This window comes from Corapipo altera, unplaced genomic scaffold (genome assembly GCF_003945725.1).
Source record: "Corapipo altera isolate COAL_440 unplaced genomic scaffold, ASM394572v1 1, whole genome shotgun sequence".
Lineage (NCBI taxonomy): Eukaryota > Metazoa > Chordata > Aves > Passeriformes > Pipridae > Corapipo > Corapipo altera.
Window position 1 is genome coordinate 40,672,224 of NW_020884873.1, and position 25,279 is coordinate 40,697,502.

General features: G+C 35.9%; 1 protein-coding gene across 4 annotated transcripts in view; it reads right to left on the reverse strand.

The window, feature by feature from the left end:
- DOCK4 (dedicator of cytokinesis 4) overlaps positions 1–25,279 on the reverse strand; it is a 237,301-nt gene that overhangs the window by 85,734 nt on the left and 126,288 nt on the right. For all 4 annotated transcript variants that reach the window (XM_027658285.1, XM_027658270.1, XM_027658277.1 and 1 more), the window contains exons 13-15: positions 14,261–14,386; positions 1,598–1,722; positions 417–579 (exon numbers count right to left, since the gene is read on the reverse strand). In XM_027658285.1, coding sequence (XP_027514086.1) covers positions 417–579; positions 1,598–1,722; positions 14,261–14,386 — 414 coding nt within the window. The remainder of the gene's footprint in view (positions 1–416; positions 580–1,597; positions 1,723–14,260; positions 14,387–25,279) is intronic.

Below are 25,279 nucleotides of genomic sequence, written 5' to 3' on the forward strand. Positions count from 1 at the left end.
AATCAGATGAAGATTATCTTGAATTTCTGTTCCAATTTGCACATTGTCTTCTGCAATGTTTTTTTTGATCTCACTTTAAATCAGAAAGGAGTATTCTGGAATGATTTAGTATTTATTAACAAATAATGCAAGCCACAAAATATGAAACCTTAGCAACATATAGAAGTTTATCCACCCCTATGAAAGCTGTCTCTCATACCCTGGAATTCAGAATCTGCATCCAGTCATCAATTTTTACCTCAAAATCATCACTAAAATTTTTCAGAATGTTTAAAAAAATTTGGAATTTTATAAGTAAAAAAAAGCACTACAGAGTAAGTTCATGCAGCTGTCTTTTTCCTGAGGTGTTACAGAAACTCGTGTGTTTACTGCAGCTGTAACAGAAAGGACTAGCAGAACTCATGAACAGCACTTACTGGAACAGTGCCGGAATTCACAGCGGATGTGAGCTCCTCTGAATTTATCCACAGGAATAGGAAGTTTCAGCAGCTCAGCCCATCTGGGACCATTATTATGATAAAGCACAAAAGAATGGTACTCGCTGGCTGGTGGTTCTCCAGAGCCAAATGAGATAAAATCCTAATGAAGAAAAAATATGACTAAAGATAAATTAGTGCATTGGTAAAATGTCATCAAGGACCAGTCTTTCAAGGAAAACTATTAAAATTTACATTCGTATCATAAATGCCAAATGTGGTACAATGTTCAGTATCGTAAAACCCTCAAAAATAGTAGCACTTGCTTAATATTTGCCAATTAGAAAATTTTTAGAAATAGCAAGAATCATTTGCATCAGTCAGAATTGAACTGTTCAACAGGGGATACCTGGTTGATCAGGGAGGCTTAAGCAATAATGTGTTGTGGAGTCCCATGACACCTCAAGGTCTAGCCAGTGTTATGTCCAAGCAACAAATAAGATTGGAACTGAGACCAGAACAGCCCAGGCTCAAGATCTTCAGTCCTCTGAAATAAGCCTGTAACCCTGCCATTATCAGTGACATCTCTCACCATTAAAAAATAAATCTGGATTCCATGATCAGAAAGAAGCAAAGTGTTCATTGCCTTTGCAACACCCATGATGGTTTCTCCATGGTAAGGTAGACAAATCAATTTGTCTAATTCCTGACCTCTGGATATCTATTAATTCTCTGTAGGAAAGGTGGTGATTTATGCATCAAGGATCCCTGATTTATTAAAATCAGACACAAAATTTAAAATTATCAAAATACATTGTTCTGTGTAACATAAGGAATTGCATTCCTACTAAGAAGAATTATTACGAAATAATTCTCCAAAACTTGATCTTGCTTCAAAATTTTCCAGCATCTTAATGGAATCATTAGTTATTTGGTTGGCAATTACAGGCATTTATCTCAACATCATAATTGATCACAGAAATAAACATTTATAAAGGTTTATAAAGGTATTTTATAAAGGTTTTAAGCAAAGTGGAAACACTCTGAATACCTAAAGACAGTAAAAGGTAAACATGTCCTTTCCACAGCATTTTTTTACTTTTCAATCATCGCCACAAAAATTACATCTGAAAAAGTGTATAAAAATAACTACAGTAAGGAAGAACATACAACAATGATACCTTTAATATTTGTCCACTGCTGTCCACCACATGCATTGTCACTTCCACATTTCTGGCCACACTTTTCCCTCCTTTCTCAAATTCTCCTCTTTCTACAGTAATATATAAATCATTCCTCATTTCACCTATCAAAAAAAAACAAACAAAACATAAAGTGTCCAAAAGTCATTTCAATTTGCTTACTTCTTGCTTTTAGTACTTAAGTAGATTTTCATCTTATAATCACACCCACAATTTACCAGTATTTTTGGATTTTAGATAATTGGTTTCAGAAACTAAGAAAACCAACATATCTTCATCCCTCTCAAAACCCAAAGATTATCTGCACTTCTAAACCAATTCTAAGGGCTTTTACTCATCTATAAGGTCTGTTTGGTCTTTACGGTGGCATGTCCAGCTATACTGAAGCTGGTGTCTAGCTCCACCTTATTTAATTCTTTTAATCTAAGGCAATATTAACGTACTTTCTTTCATTTGTAATCATTACAGTTCTCTGTTTAACTGATTACGACTTTTTTCCACCTAACCTCAAAAGAAAGTGTATTATTTTGAAAAGGAAAAACCAAGAGGTCGGTGTTCTTTCCAATAGAAGGGCAGTCTTCCCAGATTGTGAGCATCCAAACTTGTCTTTGTAACACGAAAGATCAACATATTTTACATTAATAGTGTGCTCCAAAGCTTACTAGCAAAAAGTTAGCTTAGTTAGCTTATTTTTCACTTATTGAAAAGGCTTTTGAGAAATTAAAATCTTCATCAAACTACAAATCCAATACAGACACTACCTAAGTGCTACATAGTATGTAGAAGTTATTAAATACTGCCAGCATATTTAAATTGAAATTCTTTGCACATTCATGCAATATCATGCTAAACATTCTGTCAGAACATAGACAGATCTTATGGATAAAATCAATGGTAATTTTATTTTAATTTCGGCTGACACAAACTGCGAAGTTTATATTCGACAAAAGGAAGAAAGAGTGGTTGCAGGGAGAACAGGACAGGGGGAAAAGCAGTACTGGTTGTGACTGGAGTGCCATGGTAGGGAAGTCCCTTTTCTGTTTGAAGATGCTAAATCTATTTCTAAAAAGCGTAAACTAATCTAGCTCTGGACAAACATTACCAGAACTACTTCGAAACAATTAGACTTTCTCAGTGAAATGCAGAATAAGGAAGGATGAACAGCATCATAATTAGGAGTATCTCCTAAAATTCCTATTTCTGGATTTGGTAGAAAGAAAAATTAAGAATATATGCTTTCATATAGAGAATGGAAGCTTAGTGAAAAGGGAATATCATCTTTTAACAAAGCAGATTTTCACTCATCACTGGTGAAAAGAAATCAAGTATGATACATCAGTATATTTATAGATATGCCACTTAGAAGGCAACCATGAGATGGGTATTTGTACTGTTGGTAAAATTAATTAAAAGATACGTAACTTGTAAATAATTAGTGCATCTTTAATTTGCAGCTTCATTTTAATTTGCAAGCAGAATTTGACTTGCTTGAACTTTTCATGGTACTCTCATGTTTCACATTCCTTCCATTTATTTTACTGAATGCAACTCTTCAGTGATTTTTAAGTACCAGAAACAATGATTTTTCTGTAGTCTTCTACTATTTTTATAACATTATTCCATCACTGTGTTCAAAGTAATTAAATAGTTCCTCCAAAGCACAATGCAAACAATAAAAAAATAAAAGAAGAAACTGCTATATTATCAAGCCCTCGAGACCCATGCCCACAAAAAAGGGGTGGAAATCTGCTATTGTATTAGCTTATTATCAGTTACTTTCTGAAACAACTATGGACCAAGGTTAGAACACAGCTAGACAGAATCAACAGAAAAAATACCAGATGGTATTCACTTAAGAGTTTTGTGTGAAGGCATGGAAGAAAGAGCTGAATCACTAGTAAGTGTGTGCAACCACTGAATCAATCTCTGGTTCCTGGTGGGAAACAGGTTCAAAACAAACAAAAGGTGGTGGCTATTCAGGTAATGGACAGCAAGACTTTTAAAAAAAAACCAAAACATAACAAACAAACCAAAACAACCAAACAACAGAAAAACCCACAAAAGCAAAATCAAAGCAAAAACCAAACACAAGCCAAAACCTTTCCAAAGGATGTTGTGAATGTAAGAAATGTATACATGAAAGGAAAGGATGTCAAAATCGTGGAATAAAGATCAACCACAGGATATGAAACAGGTAATCACAAGCACTCAGGAAATCCCTAGAGTTGTAAATAGCTGGAGGCTGGGAAAGCATCAGGGGATAATTACCATACATGCATATATGCATTCGCAGTTTTTACTCTTCCTTAGGTGTCTGCTTACAACACTCATCTAGATGGCCCTTGATCTGAATCTGTAAAGCTGTTCTTATGCTTATTCAAGTCACAAAATTACCCTTAAAACTACTAGATTCTTTTTATTCCTACATTGCAGTAATATTTGACTATAAAGATTTTAGAAGTTAATACAGTATGGTTACCAAAGAGCTTACAGCATGTTGGGTCCTTGCTTAGCACATGCTTATACTAGGTTTGGTTCTAGTTAGTGCTGGCTGTTGGCCACTTGCAAGTGTTTTACATTCAGAAAAAATGACTACACACAACAATCAAAAAAAAGAAGCTTTGTTATAAAGCTGATTTTTAGCAAACAACTTGTAGTTGCAGCAATTTCTCTTTAAAAACTGAATTTGAATTCTACATGCATTTGTGCTACATTCAGTTATTATTTTCAATTATCAGCATGGATTTATTTCGATTTTCCATGGGGTCATAACTGAATAACCATTTCCACCACAAATTTAATGCCCAGATGAAACTCAGTGAAAACCATAATTTTTCCTTTTTAAGCAGAGTAAACTGTACAGGATTTAAACGCAAATGAAAATGACAGTGGAATGGGATGTCCTATCACTGGAAGTGTTCAAGATCAGACTGGAAACGGCTTTGAGCAACCTTACCTAGTGAAAGATGTTCCTGCCCATGGGGGTGGCAGGGATGATGATTAAAGGTCCCTTCCAACTCAAACCAGCCTATGATTCTATGCAAAAAATAAGAGCATTTTTAAAAAAAGTAACCAGAGCTTCAGAGAAGTTAAGCAGGCTTTTAAAAATAGTGTTTCATTGCATTTTAAGTTTTCTTAAAACTCCAAACCTGTTCTGTTTTACCTTTTTCATTGCCAGAAGAAATCAAACAAGGTGTCTCTTGGAAAAACAGAACTGTGAGAATCAAAGACTGTATCTACGGAAGCTGCTTATTCTTACTTCTGACAATAATGCAATGTATTGAAAAAGGTATTCTCTCCTAATTACAGAAGTGATGCAATAACCCCAATGCTTTGGCCCTACTTAGTTAGCATCCTGTTATTTCACCTATCTGGCTAATCAAAAGTAGACTGACGAACTCCTACAAGGGTTTCTAATACGAAGTGAAGGCTAAAGCTATATGGAAACTGAAATTCCATAGAACGTAAAAAAAAAAAAGAAAAGAAAAGCTGCAGTGATGTGGATGATTACACAGTCTGAACTTTCCAATACAGCTCAAGTTTTCAGTGCACGTTCTGCGGGGACATTTACTCTGGTATATGAATTTAATTGTAAGTGAAAGGTGCTGAATTGAAATGTCTGGTTTGCTAAATCAAAATGTGTACAGTACAGCATTGGCAGTACCTGCCTTTTCATATGCTCCTGCCCATACATTGCAGCTTTGAGCTGGTAAACATATCTGGAAAGCACTTTTCATGGGCTGGTAGAGGAAAAATTCCAAACCCTTCTTGTCCCAGCTGTAGGTGCTAACTAGGTACATTACAGATCAAGGTTTCTGACCTATGAAGAAGCAGAAGCTTCATGACTTCAATCCAACTAGCAATGAATTGTTCGAGGGCTGACTGGGAGTGGGGGACAGAGACCTAATCATCATCATTACATGCAAAAGTATTATAAGGAACAGGATGAAAAGCCAATTAAAGTCGAAAAACAGCCACGAGACATACTGCTGGAGGACACACTTAGTTAATGGAGGTCAGCCTTCCCAAACCTGCCAACTGTAAGTCACAAATTTTAAATAACCAGTAAAGAGAAAAGAGCCAGGAATAATTTCCAAGCTGGAGATAACAATGCATGCTCAGGGGTCCTATTATGTCCACCACACAGTTTCATTACGGGATGGCTCTGTAGACTCCATTTCCGTCATAGGTCGAAGGCCGCATCATCACTGTTGAGGACCTATGTACAAACACTGATCTGCTGCTGCTCACAAGTGGACCCCAGCTATGGGACCTGCATGTAAGCTGCCCCCAGCTCAGAGAGGTTTGAATGCTACCACTGAACCTGAGGTGACAGGAACAACACAGGTGATCACTAGTAAGGACACGGTCAGATCAGTACAAGTGTCAGAAGAATATTTGTATGAATGTATCATTTGTACTTTTACTTTTTAGAAACACTTGTACCTAACCTAAGCATCAAAGTAATGATCCTTCATCACAAAACTGTTTTAAAACTTACACTGAGGAAGCTGTGAGTTGCAACTGCAACATAAATATTATAGCAAGACTTTTCTCATATCCCAAATACATTTAGAACTGTAGAATCTCTTGTAGCATATTAATATGGAACAAGGTTTCAAGCTGAAGATAGCTGTCAAAGATCAAAGGTAGCTGTCTTTGTTAAAAGAAAAGAGTTTAGTTTGTCAGCTAGCCTCAAAAAGCTTTCTAGTGAAATAAATTTCAATTTGATTATTTAGTCGTGTAAAAAGCCACAGCATGACTGTATTTGAACAAGCATCTCTGATAGTTATAGCTGTCCTGACAGCAGTCACTAATTTAAAAATAATTACACAGAACTCACTAGGAGCTCTTGTTAGGAACTGCTTTTTTGAAAGCTTTGCTCAGAATTATAGGTCCTTTAGAACCATGAATTGAAAAAGAGAAAAAAATTATTTTGTTTAGAGAAAGTTCCTGTCCATTTACATCTCAGTAAATGAGATGCAAGCTAATGAGATGCTTTGTTTTATATTCTAAAATGACTTGAGCAGATCTTAAAACAATTTCAGTTGTAGGGACTGAAAATCTCTGGATGTGGCATAGACAAAATGGTATTACCCAGGATGTAAATCTTGTGGATGCAAAACATTTTCAAGAAAAGATCCTTAAAATACTTTGTAGAATGGGAAAAGAGCTATGTAGCAACTACCAGTGGGAAGATCTAAAAAAAAAACCAAGCAGAAGGTGATTTTAACTAGAGGAGAGGGGTAAGGAACATTAGTGCACCTTGCCGCCTACCCTTCAAGTCAATCCAAACCCTTCAAGCCTTTTAGCAGCTAGGATGTTCTATGACATCCATGCTGATATACCAACAATAACAAGCAAAACTGGAAGATAAAAGACAAGGACAGGAAATCTTCCACTCCCTTTTTAGCCCAGTAAACTCAGAACTGGCATAGCTTAAGTTTCAGTAGGAACCAGCAGTTCATAGAAGTACAGGGAACAGGACAAAAGAGCTCAATTCAAAAGCAGGTGGCTCTACGCCTGGCTGATGCAGCACTTAGCACCAGAATATAGTCTAAATTTCAACAAGCTACAGTACAAGCTGATGATATTTGCAGTAGTCACAACCTGGAGGCTGCAAATCCTCTAAATATAAAAATACATTTGTTTATTAATATATATATTTGGAGGTGGGTCTGGGAAGAAAAGATTAAATCCTGGAATACTATAGAAATACTAAACTCTTGCTAATCCCTTTCTGGCAGTTGACCTTGATGATTTCATAGGTTCATAGAATGATTTAGATTGGAAGGGAACTTTAAAGGTCATCTAGTCCAACTTCTGTGCAATGAGCTGGGATATCTTCAACTAGATCAGGTTGCTCAGAGCCCCATCCAATCTGACCTTAAATGTTGCCAGGGATGGGACATCCACACCCTCTCTTGGCAACCTGTCCCAGTGTTTCTACCCTTTTTTAAAAATGAGTGCAATATTTCCCTTTTTACAGTCACTGGGTACTTCACCTGCCATGATTTTTCAAATATCATGGAGAGTGGCCTGGCAACTACATCAGAATTTCCTCAGGACCTTAGGATGCATCTCATCAGGCCCTATAGACTTATATATGTTCTGATTCCTCAGGTGGTTTCTCTTTCAGTGGGAGGAACTTTGCTCCCTCCAGTCCCTGACTCGAGGTTCATCCACTTGACAGGTGTGGGAAGAGATATTGACAATGAAGACTGAGGTAAAAATGTTGTTGAGTATCTCAGCCTTCTTTCCTTCTCATCCATTGAGACCAGTTTACCAGTTGTGTTCATCACAGGGATTATGCTTTTCTTGACCTCTCTTTTCTGGCCGAAATACCTTCTATTCTTTGCATCACCTGCCAACTTCAGCTCCAGCTTTGCCTTGGCCTTCCTGAACCCATCACTGGACAACTTCCTGACTACACAACTGAACAACATCCTTATACTCTTCCGAGGACACCTGTCCTTACTTTCACTGCCTGTGCATTTCCCTCTTGCACTTAAGTGTGACCAGCATGTCTTTACTCAGCCATGCCATTCTCTTGCCTTCCCTTTCTCATTTCTTAAACATTTTATTTAATTTAAAAAACAAAAATTCAATTTAAAAAATTCAAGTTAAGTAATCTGAGATCATTTGTGACAATTGTAATACAGAAGGCTGTTATCTGTGAGAAGGGCGTTCTTAAGGAGAGCAGCTCATGAAGACACATCCATGCTGCATTTCACAAAGAATGTAGGAAGTGAAATCCCATTACAGAAACGATTTCCTTTTTGTTTTGCATTTTAGAAGATACTGAAAGACTGACTGGCTGCTTATCAGGGAATATATTCAGCACTTTTAAAAAAAGAGGCAAGTCTCATTGACATGCTTGAAGCTGCCAGTAAAAGTGTTTGAAATTTAAAGACCCTGACAACCACCAGTCAGCTGTCCATTCACTGCTTTCTCCCCGTAGAGCAATACCTTGACTACTCCATTATTGTGGTAAAGAACAACTGTCTTATTTGCAAGAAAATTTTACACAGACTCACAGTATTTACTATTTATGGGTAATATTCACACACAACTCAAGAATGAGAAAATGCTGTACTTGGTGCTTAAATAAATACATACAAAGAAAAGGTCTGAGACTGGGACCTTCTGGGTGATACTTGATAAAAACTGATTTGGGCAGGGTGTGTGTTTGCATTTAAGTATATGACAGGGGACGGGCAGGAAAAAATAAGACCATTTCTATTATTTATATACTGATAGCTAGTTTATGTATTATCTTTGATATTCTTGTTTATATATGGCAAACGTTAAAACAACTCTGCCTGTGTTAGGATTTTGGGGGCACTGGTGACCAGTTATTTTTACAGAGTTAAAGTATTCACTTGTTAGTTTCCCAGTGCTCCTTACCAGGTTTATTGAAGAAAGACTTCCAAGCCATAACTATCCTTACATATACTTCCCATGCATCACTGCTATTTATTCTATATTCAATAGAAAGCCATCTTATTCTTCCAAATACTGTAAACTGCAGAAGACCCTTTTCCTCATTCTCCACTTCCAGAGATTTTAAATTAAGGGAAGTCTAGTTAAATTCTGGTTTGTCTTCCATAGTTTTTCTTCTATTTTTTCCTTCAGTTCCTAAGGAACCAAGAAAATAAGACAGAGGAGATGGAAAGGAAAAAGAAAACAATATACAAGTTCCTTGAAATTGTCTTACCAAATATGTAGTCACATATTAGTATTTTTGTTTTCTCCAGTGACTTGTAGAAATGATAATTCCTTTGATCAAAGCATTTAAAAAGTATTAGAATAGGATTTGAAAAGCAGAGGGTATTCCCCATAGTGTACTACAGTTTTGTGAAAGGTCAAAATTCAAGGTCTCTTTACTCCACAATATTGCTTGAACATATTTTGTGTAACTAATATATCCAGGTAATATTACTTTCAGTAATTAAAAATACGTATTTCTGGGTTCTTGAAATCAGAAGAGCAAACAGTGGCAGGTGTTAAATTTAGACAGTTTGTACTTCATAGAGGATAAAGAAGTTTGGAAAAATTCATTCTGCTGCTCAAGGGAGAAAAAATGCTTAAGTGTGTTAGACATATATTTCTTCTCCTAGAATCAACAGCTCTTTACTAAGTCCAAGCTCACTTGCAGATACAGACACCAGAATGAAGAGAACATATTCCACAGTTTTCTTTAAATTTTTGCTCTCCAGACTCTTATTCTATGCTTTGAAAGAATGAATACACCTCTAGTCAAAAATCATATAATTGAAAAATGCATGTTATCACAAAGATAGCATTTTGTGAGACCATTTATATAAAAAGAAAAAGATTCTAGCTTTCATTTTAAAAGTTTCTGAAAATAGTAAGAAAGGTGAGTGTGTACCTGTACATGAAAAGAATAAAAGACCTTTTAATAATTCAGATGAAGGAGTAAATAGTATATTCAGTAGCTTTGAAAGACAGGATTCTAATGAGATTTAACTGGACAGCTTAAGGATATCTAAAAAGTTAAAAGGTGACAAACGTAAAGTAATGCAAATGTGATGGTAAAAAACTTCAGTTATTTTTCTTAAATTAAGCATATGAAAGCTTAATGTGGGAAACTTAAAGCGTAACAACATCCCAGGCACCTCATCCTATCTGCTGAATGAGCAGAAATTGTAAAAAAAACAAACAATAAAAAAGATAGAATATTGAGAAACAAAATACGATTTTTAATCTTGGACAAATAATCTTGAAAGAAAGAAAATTCCACTACAGAAATTAATACTGCAGTTTCATGTCGAGTCTTCAGCAATGCTACGTGTGAAAATTTATTACAGAATTAGAACAGAACCATAAAATTCTGGGCAAAGGATTACAAGCCAAGACTTTTCCAGTCAGGACTGGCTAGCTCAGCTATAGATACCAGTATTAGAGACACTCTTAAGCTCATGTACAATGTAAACAATGGCTAAGGTAAAATCATTGCAGTGACTTGCCGATTCTTTAACTTCTTCTAATATCATAAGAGTTTAATCATTTTGATTGACAGAAATAAATATAAGCTCTTATCTTTAACTCAAAGCACGTGGTGATCAGATCTCAGCAGTGGTAATGGCACCAGTTCTGATCATAAGCTGTAAAAAACATGGCTATAACTCGGTAATATACACCTATGCAAGTCTTTTGAGAAGTCGACCAACAGGCCAATTGTTTATACACTGCAGGACATTTTATGGACTAAGACATTTTTAGTCAAGCTGCTGTTGTCTATAAGACACAGAGTCTTTCAAAATCAAATCTATGGTTGTTTTAAATAAGAACTATCTTATTTTATTACTATAAACATGCATAGAGAAAGTTTGTAGATAAAGTTCCAGGAAGAAAGGCTTGGAACTAATTGAATTACTTAGTGGAAAAAGTATTCTACAGGAAAACATGAAAGTACTTTACTTTATGTGCTAGTGTCTCACGCTGAATGGATTTTGGCTTTGAATGTACTGAGTAGTTAAGATGACGTCTACCAGTAAACTACCAGTAAAAGACTTAGCATTATTAAGGACAGTATAGCTTACCACACAATAGTTTAGAGTCTGTTTGCAACTGGTAGGCATGGCAGGGAGCTATGGCTCCTCTGGTTAAGTCCCCATACAGCTGTGCAAGGGTTTATTCCCCAGACAACACAAACTAGTGATCAGGCTTAATTATGGAATCAGATATCTTCCACAAAGATGCAAAAGAATATCTACATGCATGTGTTCTAGAACATGTGAACATTTGCAGCATTGAAGCTATGTGCTGATACAGATGCTCAAAGTTGAATTTGGAAATAGATTCCATAAGAGTGCACTACATAAAATAGCCAAAAAGCAAAAAAAAAAAAAAGCTTTTACATTTCATTCCCATTACATATGTTAATGTAAAGTGTTCCTCAAAAGTATAATACATTTGTGAATATCAAATGCTAAATTTTATATACTAAGTAATGATGTGGCTGTCTGATCTTTTAGGAAATGGTGAACACAGAAACTCAGTGTGCAAGTACAGTTGTCCTTCAATATTGTACAAAGTTTTCTGAGAATACTGGCTTGTGTATCTGCAGACTACCACACCAGAACGTTGGAATGGAGTTTACTAGTGATCATATAAAGTCTGCCCTGAAATCCTGGTCAAACTCAGAAAATGCATACAGAAGATGACACTTTCACTTCCTGTCCTCCTTCTGTTGGCTAGAATAAAGTGAGTTACCTATTTCACAGCCTTTTTGAATCATTGCCATCTACTTTTTTTCCAGTCATCTACTTCATTTCCTAAAACACTTGGAGTTCTTCATTAAAAAATTCCAGGGGTCCTGGATAGTGCATTCTGTGGCTTCCCCCTGTCAGGCTGTAGTGACACAAAAAGCATTACTCTATAGAAACACGCATTATTATTGTCAACAAAATTCCGGTTTGGCATGTATGCTGATCATAGTTACTTTTAACAGCAAAACCTCCACAGAGAAAAGGACTGATATGACAAAAAATGAAGGTCAGAAAGAGTTTAAATAAATCAGAATATGAGAGAAACTTAAAATATGGCATTTATAAAAGAGATACTGCAGTTTAGCAGCATGAAGTATTTCTTAGTGAATAATTCAAGAGAGTCTGGTTCAGAACACTAACCTAAGTGCTAATTAGACACAGCAACACACTTACTTTCAACAAAAATATAAAATAAGATCTAATTAATGACCATTTCTTGTGGCAAAAGATGAAGTTCTCTAATTTATCTTGGAAAAAAAAAAGACACTAGAAAAGAAACAAAATTAAAGAGGAGCTTTAAAGTAAAAAAGCATTTCAAAGGCTAGATTCCTGCAGGCATTTCAGTGCCTAGGGCATACTGCTCTGGTTAGCCCTTGAAACTTATCATTGCAAGAGTGAGATGATTATTTCTCTTCAGGAGAAATCCCTTCTATGCCAGTAAACACGGAATAGAAGTTGATTATTTAAACTGAGGTATGCATACGATTGGACTGAGAAAGAAGCATACCAGAACCTATACATTATTTTTTTAACTAAAAACGGGACTAAATGAGCCTGCACAACTCTTTGAAACTGAGTCAAGAAACTCCTCCACCAGCTGATTACACAGTACTCTGGTATAGCATGTTTTTCTCAGTTTAATACATTATTTCTCAACTAGAAAGAAAGGGGACACGAGAGTTATTTACAGAACTTAGAAAATTTGATAACACAGAGCAGGAGGTCACTAAATCATAGATAAATGGAGAAAGGATTCTTAATGGGAGTTATAGTGTGCTCAGTAAAACTGCTTCCACTGTTATCAGCCACATTATCTACAACACCCATTCGATTCAAATTACAAATCCAACTGTAATACAACAAACAAACCCAAGCTAATAAGCCATAAAATTTCAAATGAATGTTTCCACTAAGCATACATATATAAACCAAATTAAATGGCACCCGACTCATGCATTTTATTGTTCTAAATATTGCAGTCCCATCAGCATAGTATTTTCATAGTAATTCTAAAACTGTTTTATTAACCTGTGTTATGTGCATATTTTAAGTGATCAAGTGATCAAGTGGTGCTGATCAAGGACGCAGAAGGACAGATGTTTAATTGGCAGAAAGAACACAAGAGTGAATTCTCCGTTGTCAAATTTCAGGCAGAAGTTCAAGAGAAATACATGCTCGTAGCTAAAGCTGAGTCTCATTACTGAGTTTGAAATGCCTATTTAAGACCTCCTCAACTAGTGAAGTATTGAAGTTTATTTATTCTTGCCTCAGAATCTTAGTTTACTTCTGATTTAGGTCCACAGGAATGCAAAGACAGAGCTTTATATGAAGAAGACAGTCTCTGTTAAAAATCCACAAGTCATGAGGATGATTTGAGAGAGTCAAGACTCTGTGTATAGACTCAGCTGAAAACGGGATGTGAGCTCCTCCCTGCAACATTTGTCAGCAACAACATAACACCATAATCATGCCAAATTGGTCTGCTTGCAAGTATGCTCTTCCTTTTCATTTCCACAAACCCATTAAACTTTTTAAAAATTTCATTTCAGGAATGGAGCTATAAATAATTCTACAATCTTCTTCCTGTATTTGCTTCTTCACATTCATACTGACACAGTCTTTATACCTTCCTTAGCATCTGCTTAAGTATTTGCATATTTTGTCATACAAATAAGCAAAATGAGGTCTCTGCATCTGTATTTTTATCCATTTCCAGTCATTTTCCAGTACTGGAGGCACAAACCTTGTGAAAACAGAAGCTGTACAGTACCAGTGAAATTCTCTGAGACTTTATTTAGAAAGCTACCAGCTCCTAAGAACATAATGTTCTGCTGGTTATCTTTTTCCCTGCATAAAGCTCAGCAGTCTTGCACTCAGTCATCTTCACTTCTATATAGCGAGGTTCCATCTCTCAAAATAGGCTACTATAGCCATATGCCCATTTGACATTGGCATAGTAACTATACAATGTATAATGTAATGTGGCCACTGGGACACAGTTTTCTTCTAACTTTATGAAAAAATACTAACATAAAAGTCCCTAGAACTGTTTAAGAAGTTTCAGAATACAGTAGTTATTGGGAAAACAGCTGAAAATCAAGTAATTATTGATATATTTTTCTCTTACCAGGCATTATGATATTGGAAAAACCTAATTTCCTTGTTATGGATACTCCATGGGTAAATCTGGATGTATACTCTCTCCTAATTTGTTCTATGTCTCCATGAAGTAACTGAAGAGAAACTGCCAGACCTGAAAATGAAGAGGAAAACAATGAAAGATAAGACACTCAAACAGATTATGGACATCACTACTATTTAAAAATTACATGTACTTACAAGTATATATGCACTCCTGAGAAAACAGAAAATTCAGAGGAACTTCGGTTATACCCAGCCAACCCACTTCAATTTTTAAATGTATTTGGGAAAGGCTCCAACATCCAAAAATTAATAAAGACTTGAAAACAACTACCCATGAAAAAGCATTAGCAAATTATTACTGATATGTAACTGAGCTATGACGACATGTATCAAAATTATCTCAATAGGGATGGGCTGAGGCCTTAACTAAAAAAAGAACTACAAAAAGGTAAATTTAGAGAAATTTCAATCCGTAATATTGAATACTGTTTCAATTTTCCACATCCTTCAACACAATCCTGCCTTCACTGATATGCAAGAAAAAGTGCACATACAATGGTCCCAAACTATGAGTGAAATGCAGAACTCTCATTACAGTGCATCAATTAACCTGATACAAAGTTATACAATTTATTAATCCAAAATATGAAGAAACAAATTCTAATAAACCAATATAGCATAATCAGCATTTTTTACTCAGGAACAGTACTTTTATAATGACTGAAATTAAAATCTTTTTTCAATATTCATCAGATTTAATCAATCACGCTCTTTCTTATGTTTGCTAGAAAAAACACGCAAAATGCAAGGGTGGCCATATAATAATTTTCCAGCATTTATTCTTCTAGAACCAAGGAAGTATAACTTCATCTACTACATCTGTGGTATACAAATAAATTGCAAAGAACATACTTCATTACAGTTCAGATTAACAAAAACAACAGGCATGCCTTTTGGTTATTTCAAATATAATCACTGAGGCAAGTGTCTTCCCTGACCTTCAACAATACTACAGCATATCACGTATCAACATGCAGATCAAGCAGAAGATAAGAGCAAAGTCTTCATTTACACTGAACAACTGGAGATAAACAGACAACTCAGAAGAGTCATAACAAACTTGAGATTAAGCTAAAGTAAATAACATGCATGCACAGACTGAACAACAAGGTCATCAGTCCTTTCAGCTTTGAAAGAAATTTCTCCTTCAACCATGTTACTATTTAACTGAATATATTTACTTGAAAATTTGATGGTTCCTAAAATCAGAGCTTGAAAAATCTGTACTAAATACTGTCAGCTCAGGCTACTGCAGATCAGATATCTGATTACCATGACAACTTTTATATTTTTCTTCTTACCTACACTTACATTCTATTATTTTGGCAGCTCCAAAGAACATGATACTCTGAGCAAACTTTCCTTCTCATCAAAAACAGCTCGCCTACACATATCCAACTGGGTACATAAACAAATCTTACAAACAAAAACCTTCAGTGAAGTCTATTCCATTTTACAGACTGTATTTAATGCCATGGACATTAATTATTTCTGTAGAAGAATTTGTTCTGTGGTTATCCAGTGAACAACTTTTAGAAAGTCATGGCTGGGCTTCGCGAATGAAGATTTGGGAATTTTAGAAAGTAGTGAAAATTATTATTGGTGTAGGTGAGAAACCAAACTGCAGTGTGGCTACCTGGTGGTACATGAGCTTGATACAAAGTCATACAGGCAAAATTCAGGCTCTGTTAGACCAGGTGAAAGGTTTTTCACTGCTGTACGGGAAGATCTAGGCTGGGTATAGCTCAGCTATAAATATGGCTATTTAGCCCACCTCCAATCTTGCTTCTTTTATATTTTAAGAAACTGCTATACATACATATGTATAATCATACCCCCATATGCCCCTATTGCACTGTTTCCTTGGAAACCTAAAAAAACTCCTGCTGCAGATCACATCAACCACAACAGCATTAATCAGATATTGTACACCGCCTGGTGTTGAGCAAAGTTATTGTGTTTTCTACAAAAGCTGAAGACCTCAAACCAAATTTTATTTAAGTACAAATTTCCTTGAAGAATTTTATTTAGCTCAAAAACAAGATGTCAAAAAAACTCATCAGTGGCAAAACTTTTAACTTGAGAAAAAAAGCTGTCAAGATTTGAACTACTTGTTCATGCAAGGCGAGAAAAGATAGTAGAACTCTGTACTTCATGGCATTCATTGTTAGAAAACGAAGAGTCATCTCTATGCACCCAAAAGCATCAAGAAAATGTCTCAGTGAACACACTTGAAATATGGGTTAGTCATTTTACCTATAGTTTAAATACATCTTTGGAATATAAATGGTATGCATTCCCCAGCTCTTCAGAATGATGAAGAACACTAGATTACAGAGAGCAAAATTACTTAAAAATGTGATATGCTGTAATGAGAGCAGTAAATAGGAAAGAGTAAAAATAAACCGGAATGGAAGCAGGGAAAAAATGCACAGGAAAGGAAGTCTGATGAAACTCCGAAGGTTTCAAGTTAACAATTTTGACACTGAGAATCCAGTTTCCAAACAAAAGGGAATTGCCAAGAAGGGAAGTGAAACTGATAAATCTGGTAAGAGTGCTAATGTAAGGAGCACATAGACTTTACATAATCAACGAAAAGAAGACGACTCCCAGTTAAGCATTTGGATTGCTCTCTAAGAGCTCCACTCATTTTGCAAGGAAACCAGGCTCCTCTGCACTAAGGATGTAAAATCATAAGACGCATACTGTTACTGAGCTGTGATAGCCAAGTTACAGAACAAGTTATTTGAATTTCCAATGATTTGTCACATTCAGGATGTTGAGATAGGCAAAAGGTACATATTGTATATGAAAAGTCAGGAACTTATTTATAGTCCTAATGAAAGTTATAACAGTCTAATCAAAGAGTTTATCATTAGTCCATTAACAATGGTACTAACACACTCCAAATACTGTTAAAATGACAAATATACACACAATCTTTCCAGTATCTACCTCTTGCTCACCCTTCCACTGACCCTCTGGGTTCAATGGTTTCAACCTGCATAGGTGTGGTATGGTGACTCAGTTATCAGCATCCCAAATCCTTTGCCATGAGAAGTAAGATGTTGCCTGTTTCTTCCTTCTCTCTTTCTAGGCTCCTCTTGGACTAATTTTTATGCTTGTTAATGCGCTTTACATCTTGTTACTTCTTCACTAGTCTACAACTCCACATTACATCCTAACATGGCATGGCTTCTATATATGCCACATATCTGTTATTTCTCCTCTTCTTTTCCCTTAAAACTGGTTTTATTCTCAAGGTCACAGTATTTGATGACCAATAATTGGCCACTGGTGAGCTGTTCATAGGTCTGGGGCCTCTAGTATCATGGCATTCCAGTACTTTCAAGGTGTCAGTTATGGTCACATGTCTTTTCTATGTTCCATTTTAGTCTAGGCTTATAGATAGTTAACTCTACACAGAGTAACTACATATTATAAGTATTTGTTAAATACAAAGCATATCTACCAAGGTGGGTTACACCACACAATTGCAGAAAGCTAAGCTGTAGAAAGAGCTATAATAAAGCAGACAGAATTTATTATTTTTTCATTAGATATATGCTTTTATAAGTCAGACCAAATCTCCAGGCAGCCTAAGACAAGTCCAGCAAGCCAAAGCCAGATACGTAATGTGGACCTTGCTGTCAACTAAACATAAAGTCTGTGGCCAGTTGCAAGCCACAGCAGTCTCATATTTATGGGTCTATAAAAATACAATATACTTGCCAAAGAAAGTAGACACCTGTCATGACCAAGGAAACATGCATTTGCAGTAAAAGTCATGAGGGAGAGATACTTTAAAAAGATGGAATAATTCACATTTTACAAGGGACTACAGTTTGTATCCTTATAATAAAGTGAGCCATCAGACTATCAATGAAAGTTAACTAATATAATTTAAAACATACTGACAGATCACAGAACAATTCATATTTTCAGAAGGTTGCAGATTCAGCCGAAGAGAGATTCCCTCAAACACATTGCAAAACAAAGAGGAATGAAGAACTGACAAGTTGAAAGGCATCACCATTAAACTAAAAGAGGGGAGATTTAGATTAAATGTTAGGAAGCAATTCTTTACTGTGAGGGTAGTAAGGCACTGGAACAAGCTGCCTAGAGAAATTGTGGATGTCCCATTCCTGGTAGTGTTCAAAACCAAGGTGCATGGGGCTCTGAACGATCTGATCTAGTGGGTCACATGCCTGCCAATGGTAGGGGGGCTGGAACAAGATGACCTTTAAGGTCCCTTCCAACCCAACCCATTCTATGATTCCATGATGCTTCATCAAAATATTACCAGAATTTTGCATACCATAACAGACAGAAGGTCACTGAACTCAATTTACAAAGTGATCAAAGCTATTGCTGTGAAGAAGAAAGGGGTGGAGAGGAAATATGACTGCTTCTAGAAAGGAGGTTTAATCACGAGACACTGAGACAGGGTCAAGGTAGAGAAGGCTTCCAAAGAATTTGGTAAGCAGCCAGTCTGGGAGAGATGGAGAAGATACTCACAGAAAATGAACACAATCAAAAGAATGCAGAGATACTCTTTTTGTACACGGAGACAGAAAATAATTAATTAACAATTCTCTTATGGAAATATGACTACCTTTTCTGTTATTTAACAAAGGTAATACCCTATAGTTTTAATTTATTCCACTTTGATGATGTATGTCAACATCAGTTCTTTCTTATTTCTTTTCATACACACAATAAAATGATCAGTCTTAGACAAAATTAGAGCATTTTGTGATGCACACAGCAAAATGGAGAACTGTAACATGCCACCATACACTGCATCTGACTGTGGTTGATAGGATCGTTACACCATCTTGGATAAACCCTAAGTATCATAAACTTCATAACTATACATTTTCCATTTCTAGAACAGTGGGGGCTAAAATATAGCAATGAAAAAGATTATCCAGTCTCTGAAGGACTGGCACATTTTCTTTAATTAGGTACATAGTGTAGCTTTGTCCCCTCGGAAAAAATTTCAATTACTTCCCTAGTGGTAATTAAAACCTCTTGTGTTAGCTATTACTCTTTATTTACCCCAGTTCTGAAAATACTACTACAATACTCTGTATGAAACTGCAAAAAGATCTGCTTTTATTTCTTTTGCAAGCTAATGAAATTTCTCACTATTAACTTGTACTAAAGTTCAACACAGATTATTTTTATCAATCAGATGAAAAAGAATGCAGAAAATTGACAAGCTGCTAAATAAACATCCTAGATTTTTGTTAGATTTGTCATTTTACCTTCAAACAGCTTTTGTACTGCATTATTGATTTCTGCATTTAGTTGTAACAAAAAACAACTGTTCATTATGCTTATAGACCCTTTATTTGCATTTGACCTTCTGGGGGGAAGGGAAAGCATTTACATTCAGCTTCTATCTACTGGCAGCAGAGAATCCTAGATCATATTAAGAAGAAAATGCCTAGCAGCTGCTCAGGAAACTGATAAAAAAAATGCCCCAACCCTCAAACAGAATGTTATTCAGTGCTGTTTGTATTTTAGGAAAGGTAATAAAATAAGGCGTCTGACCAAATAAAGTTGCTTAAGAGTGTTAAAAGTATTCTGAGGGCATATAGGTGTTCCCATTTCTGGTAGTGTTTAAAGTGCAACGGTAAAACGGTAAAAGTAAAAGGTAAAAGCAATCAATGCTATTGGCAAAAAATGATTCATTGATTTAATGTGATCTGGGACAAACAATTGCATAAATCTTAGCCATGGTAAAATCTATGCAGTAAATCCCACAAATTACAGTCTGGGAATAAAAGAGATAAAAAAGGAGAGGTAGATTCAATCCTTGACAGCCTTTTTGAAGACTTCATTCTGATTACTTTGGATTATCAAAGGAAACTCCAAACTCCTCTTTTCCTCAGCTCTAAATTCTATGTTTTAGCTCAGTAAAAAAAGAATGCACGAATTGCAACATTTTGACAACTTTCTTGGAGCTCCTGTACCCAAGACTTTTGACATAAATGCCCTCAAGTGTGGAAAGTAGGGTTGTTGTTTTTTTCTTCTTCAAATGGCACATAAACACTTAAATGCAAATGACATTTAACTTAACTGTCACATGAAAACTGGCTTGGAATTTCTTTACAGGGTAGACGGTAGAGCCTCAAGTATTTCTTGCCAGAATTACCATAGGATGAAGGATAAAGGACCAAAAGGCTAAATTACTGTTATAAGCACCTAGTCTAACCTCCATATACAGACAATAAAGGTTTGAGAATTAATTGCTTCCATTCTTACCTTATTAAGCCCATTGCTGCCCTTTACTATTAACAATATACATGGCATGTTAACACCCATTTCCATATTACATTGTTAGACTGCAAAGGCTAATCATCTTGTTCAAAAATTCTTAAAATTACATTTTTGCATACTGTTCTGTTAGCTAGAATACTAAGGAGTCCACAAAATACACACTTTTACAATTATAAGTGTTTTATATTGCTTCTAGTGCAAATAACAGGCAAAAGGTTCCAGGGAAGCACTTGTTATTTTCTCCTTCATGAACTGTAGCTCTGTCATGCAAATAGAATTGTATCAGAAATTTAGCTACTTGCATTCCAATTATGTCTCTCACTTCAAATAAAGAAACAGACAATGTTTAACTGGTACCTAAACAAAACGTTAAAAAGCAAATCATAAAAACCTAGGTGACAATTGTAAAGCATTTGTAAATACAATTCTTGAAGGAGCTAAAATCATGCATATATGGTCTATAATTTATTATTTGAAATAGTATTATGACTTTTTATTCTTTTAGTACATAAAATGAAGTCGACATTATCCAACAGTAACAAGCAGAATGAATTTTTGGAAAGGGCTTATAAAAACCTCAATATTAAAACATAATCCAGCTCCAAAATGAAAATATGAGCAAACTATTGTCATTATGTAGCCTTACCTAGGAATTTCTGGGTTTAAATCGGGTGTCATTTCAATCGAACACGGAAATAGCATGGCCAGCAGGACCAGGGTAGGGATCCACCCCCGGTATTCAGCACTGGTGGGGCTGCACCTTAAATCCTGTGTTCAGTTTTGGGCTCCTCACTACAAGAAATACATTGAGGTGCTGGAGCATGTCCAGAGAAGGGTAAAAAAACTGGTGAAGGGTCTGGAGCTAAAGTTTTATGAAGACCAGCTGAGGGAGTTGGGGTTGTTTAGTCTGGAGACAAGGAAGCTCAGAGAAGACCTTATCACTCTCTACAACTACCAGAAAGGAGGTTGCAGTGAGGTGGGAGAGGGTGTCTACTCTCAAGGTTATAAGTGATAAGAGCAAACTGCCTCCAGTTCTACCAGGGGAGGCTTAGATTGCATATTAGGAAAAAAATCTTCATGGAAAGGGTTGTCAAGCATTAGAAAGGGCTGCCCAGAGAAGTGGTTGAGTCACATCCCATAGATGTGGCACTTAGGGACAGGGTTTAGTGGTGGACTTGGCAGTGCTGGGTTAACAGTTGGCCTCAATGATCTTAAAGGTCTTTCCCAACCTAAATGATTCTATGATTCTATAATTGCAGTACTGAGATGAACAAGTCATAGCTTTTACTGGATATGAGATCTCTCTGACAGTATCACAACGGCATGTTTTTCATTCTTCTCTAAAAACAAACCTTTTAGCAATACCCAAGAGAACAATATGAATTTAATTTTATTGGAGTCCTTATCTCCAGCACAGTCTACAAGTCATGCTTTATGAAGAATACTTACATATAACTACACTAAAAATCTACCTTTAACTTGCTTTTGAAGTCCTTATTGTAAAGTCAGAAAATTCACAAGCAACAACAAAAGCTAAAACTGCTATAAAAATGTACAAAATTACGTCTGACTGGTCTATAAGTCCGCCACCTTTAAGGATTAATATATTTTCCCAAAACTTCCATAATTAATATTACATGCTAGATTAGGCTACCCATGAGTTTGGGAAAAGGGTTTTAGGGAAGATTGCTGAACATCATCCATCTTGTAAAAAGTACGTGAAAAAGTAAAATTCTACAAATCCTTGTCTAAAAACCTGTTCTTAAACAGGCTTTTTTTTGTATGTTGAAGTTGTCGTTCAGGGCCAAATGATCTCACAACAACAATTTATGTGCAAAATTCTCTACATGTTTAATCTTCCAGCTTTAGCATTTGTTGAGAACAAAAAGGAATGCCTTAATTCCTTGTGTACTTAGTGAACCATATATAAGCACTATTCTTATTTTAAATGTATTTCAAATAGCAGCCTTCAGTGACAACTAATTCTTAAACACATCAAACTGGAATACACATAATCTCCTTGTCACAAAATGTAACAAAGATTAAAACTGACATTTATAAATTGTCCTAGAACTACAGTAATTAAACAACTGCACTTCCTGTTTAAATATTAGTGATGTGTAGATAAAAAATACATTTCAAAGCACTGCTGACATCTGAGAATCCTGCTGATAAAATATAACATCAGAAAACTTTTCTGTGATTAATTATACGCTCAGGAGTAACCTGAAAGTTAGGTACTTCATTCTGTTTTATCTTCTCTGTCAAGTATGTGTTACTATTCCTGCTATCATTCCTCCAGTCAATTGTCCAGTGTGAGCCTATGCTTCCTTTTTGTGGCTAAAATCCATAGCTGCTCCCAGCAGGGAATGTACATTTTGTTTCCCATCCAACATTTCTTGCACTTATTCACAAGAAAAAAAGCTCTCCTTGCAAGAACTCTGAGAGTGGTAATGCTGTGAACTGCTGGGATAGTGTCATGCAAACACAGTCTCGCTACTTCTGGTATCTAGAAAATACTTTAAAGTTACCATAGCTCTATTCCTAGAAATACTGTACTCTGTAAACTTATACTGAGCTACCAATTCCCTGCTGTATTTGATCTCTTGCGTTTTTCATCTTACCAAGTGTGAAAAAATTATGCTACTTGGTTAAGGGGCCTCTGCAGTTTCTCTACTGCAAGGTAAATAATGATCCTAACAGGCTTCCACCTCCAAATCAAGGAATTTGTAAGGCAAAGCTCACTTTGAAATAGGAGATCAAAGTATATATTTCTTTAAATTTCTCAGTGTTCAACAGTAACCATGGAGAAATTATATTATTAGAGTGCCAAGCAGTTGCTGAAGGTAAATAGGCATGAGAAGGCATATAATGCCCCAAAGCACATACCACTGTTTCTATCCAACTGCCTCCATTGCCACACTTGCCTCAGAACTTGAATCTTGTCAGATGAGTTCATGCACTGGGCTGGTCGACCTTATTTTGGATTTGTTGAATTAAAATGACAGCAGTGTAATGAAATTTGCCTTTGAGTGAGCAACCTCTCTGAACTTCAAAAAAGTTAGATCTCACTTTGAAGTTGGTTCCTGTTTGAGCTGGTGTTGGACCATGTAACCTCCTGAGGACCCTTCCAGCCTAACTTACTGTATGATCTGATGAATAACTTTCCACCTTAAGATCACAGATTGTCTTACCTCATGACAGTATTCTTAGCAAACATCTGTCAACACATGGGATTCAAGTCCCCCATGCTTCAATCAGGGCACTGTGCTGTTGCCCATTTATTGACCGGTCTCTTTTTCTTAGGCAGCATCACCTTGGATAACGCTCTGCCTGTAGATTTTTGCACAGGTACCCGGAAATAACTTTGAATTTAATGTAGACAGTAAACTATTAATTTGAAAAAGTAAATTGTGCATCTTTCTCTTCTAAAGAAAGAAATTAACAGTTTGTGGCTGACAGACTTAAGACAATCTTTTACAAATCAAACCACAACCTGGATTTGTCTTAAAAACAGCCTCCCAATTCAGGTCTTGCCTTCACCATATTTAAAAATTCATGTTCCTGACAACTTGTAGATACAATATAGTAATTTCTGACTTCATTCTTTTTATGACCTAAACTGAATGCATGAGGATTTATGTAGATTTTTCAAGAGATGTATTTTGACCCTTTATGCAACAGCTAAAAAATTAATGCTGCCGTATTCAAAAAAAAAAAGGAAGAAATCATGCTCAAGCCAAGAGTGGGAAGAAAAATCCCAACATTTTGAATGTGTTTCCTCTAAAGTTTTAGGCACTTCCATCAATTAATGTGTAATTAACAGTGGTTCCAGTGGAGTTGCAAAGTAAGTCTGGCATTGCTATCCGAGAATATACCACACTGAGAAGTTCAGTAAACATGCAATTAGGTCACATTACTCCTGTCCATTTCATCAGAACATTCTAAGACAATGGCACAGGAAAAGACTTTCCCACTACCTTAGCTATTTTTGTGGAATCCACACAAGAGTTCAAAGCTACATAGCAGCTAGATATGTTTATAATTTCTTACATCAGTAATTTAATCTCTATTTGAAAGGATTTTCACCTCCTTTGCAGTAACAACCAAAAAGCACATGTATCCTTGTATCAGCTCTCAAGAATTACTGCATCAGGTAGATGCAGCTTTTCAAGATTTGCGATAAGGAAATCTAAATTGAAGCTTACACATGAGACTATTAGGAGCCTAAAGTAAAAAGCAGAGAAAAACAGAATGTCTTGCATCCCCCTGAAACTAAGTTATAGTCCTTCTTCTCAAAGGAATGTGAAGCAAAAGAAATTTGCCATGCATTTTTCATTGATTTATAAATATGATTTTTATAAGGTAACTCAGTGGGGGGAATATTCACATGTAACATGAGACTCAGGTTTAAACCCCTCCTCTATAGGACTTGCTAAGAGGACATGAATACAGATAACACTTAAAAAAATCACAGACTACTTGGCAGGCTTTAGAGTCACTTCAACATTCCCCATGGTATAATGAATATTTTCAGATCATATACAAAGCTGAATAGTTCCTGAAGGGAAGTCAGAGAAGCCAAGCAATTAGTATGCTCCTCTGGGACATGCGAGACAGACTGAAAATTCTTTTCCAAATCAGAATCTCTGGT